The 1,758-nt window shown below is 68.7% G+C and overlaps 1 protein-coding gene across 1 annotated transcript in view; it reads right to left on the reverse strand.

The window, feature by feature from the left end:
• Positions 1-1,758, reverse strand: part of BSN (bassoon presynaptic cytomatrix protein) — a 16,194-nt gene that overhangs the window by 7,961 nt on the left and 6,475 nt on the right. The window contains exon 4 of the mRNA XM_026041533.1: positions 10-1,755. Within this exon, the coding sequence (XP_025897318.1) occupies positions 10-1,755 (1,746 nt within the window). The remainder of the gene's footprint in view (positions 1-9; positions 1,756-1,758) is intronic.

The following is a 1,758-nucleotide window of genomic DNA, read 5'->3' on the forward strand; positions in this document are numbered from 1 at the left end:
GTTGAGCGCGCCGGGGCCGTACGGCAGGAGGTCGGCGCCGGCGGCGTGCCGGCCCCCGTACTGCTCCATGGAGTTGAGCGCCGCACACATGCGGCTGATCTCGCGCGCCGTCGTGGCACTGTAGTGCGCCAGGCTGGACTCCTGCAGGTTGGCCGGCTCGCCCCGCGGCGAGTAGCGGTAGTCGGAGTAGATGTTGGACGCCGAGCTGTAGCGTCTCATGGGCAGCGGGTGGCTCAGCAGCTCCGAGGGCTGGCGGAGGTCCGAGAAGGAGCCGTACTGCGCGCCGTGGCCCAGGAAGCCGCCTTCCGTGAAGCTGACGCTGTAGGAATGCTTCATGGTGCTCAGATCGACAGCGGCGTCGCCGGCGGCACCGTGGAAGGGCTGATCCCCCTTGGTGGGGTAGTAGTTCATCCCCATCTCGGACAGGTTCGTGTCCGACATGGAGGAGTAGAGCCTGCCGAACATGCCCGCGGGGTAGAACTTGTGCTCCTCGTAGAGCGCCGGCTGCTCCCGGTACGGGAACGCCTCCGGCCCCTCGGCCTCCTTGCTCCCGTAGTAGGGGCCGCCGGGTTTCCTGCCGGCCACCGCGTCCCCGCCTTTCTTCTCCGGCATCTTGGAAGAGGGGTTGAAAGCTCCGGTGCAGCTGCTGCCGAAGGGGAACTTGTAGACCACGTCGCAGCAGGCCACTTGGCTCTCGGACTTCATGCCCGTGAGGTCCAGCACGCTGCCCGGCGGCTCTTCTTTGACCACTTTGGTTACGGGGCCGGCTGCCACGTCCTCCACCTGCACCATCATCACCTGGGATTTCTTGCCTCCCAGCGCCATGAGGGGGCTCTGGCTTTTCAGCTCCACCGGAACGGCGCGGTACAGCTCCGAGCTCGGCTCCGGCGGGAACGCCTGCGCGACGCTGCTCATGCCGAGCACGTTGGGCGCGTTGGCGCTCTGCGCGAGGAGCACGTCCTTCTTCACCAGAGGTGCCATCTGGCTGGGCAGGTTGTACCTCGCGAACTTGGCCGGTTGTGGAGCGGCCGCCTCGGCTTTCCCGGGAGCGGCGGCGCCGCTCGCTCGGAAGGCGCCCGTCTGCACGCCCTGCTCCACTTGCTTCGCCTGCGCCAGGCACACAGGGCTCCCGGCGCCCTGCCCGAAGTCCATCCTGTTCTGGAAAGGGTCTCCGTAGACCACGGGCTGCTTTGGCTGCGAGAGGAGCAGCGGGGAGGCGATGGCGACGGTGGCGCTGGTGGCCGCCGCGAGGACGGCGTGCGGCTGCTCTTGGGCGTTGAGGTTGATGATTAAGGGCTGGATGGCCGTGGACTGTCTGCTTGGGATTTGGTCCAGAGTGAGGCAGTACTTCCTAGTCTCCGTAGCCAAGGAGGTGAGGTCCATGCCTTGGTCCGTTATGATGATGGGGGCTGCCTTGATAGCCGTGCGCAAGTCCACGGCGTTGCTGCTCGGTGCCTTGGGCCCGGGCTCCACTCGCGACGTGCCGGGGATCGAGGAGATGCGGCACAAGGAGATGTTCTCGGCCGGGAGCGCCCCCCAGGCGTAGAGCCCCGCGGCGACGGGCCCCTTGGGGCCGCCCGCCGGCGGCTCCTTGGCGGGTGGCACCTTGCCGTAGGCGCCCGGCAGCTCCTGCTCCAGCGTCTGGCTGTAGCTGTGCACGGTGGGCGGGCGGCTCGGCGAGCCGGCGGGAGACGCCGAGTCGCCGCCCGCCCGCGTCTGGCTGGAGGCGTCGGCGGCCAGCGGCGCGGGCGCCTCCTG

Source organism: Nothoprocta perdicaria, unplaced genomic scaffold (assembly GCF_003342845.1).
Source record: "Nothoprocta perdicaria isolate Ctin4 unplaced genomic scaffold, notPer1 scaffold_287, whole genome shotgun sequence".
NCBI classification, from domain to species: Eukaryota; Metazoa; Chordata; class Aves; order Tinamiformes; family Tinamidae; genus Nothoprocta; species Nothoprocta perdicaria.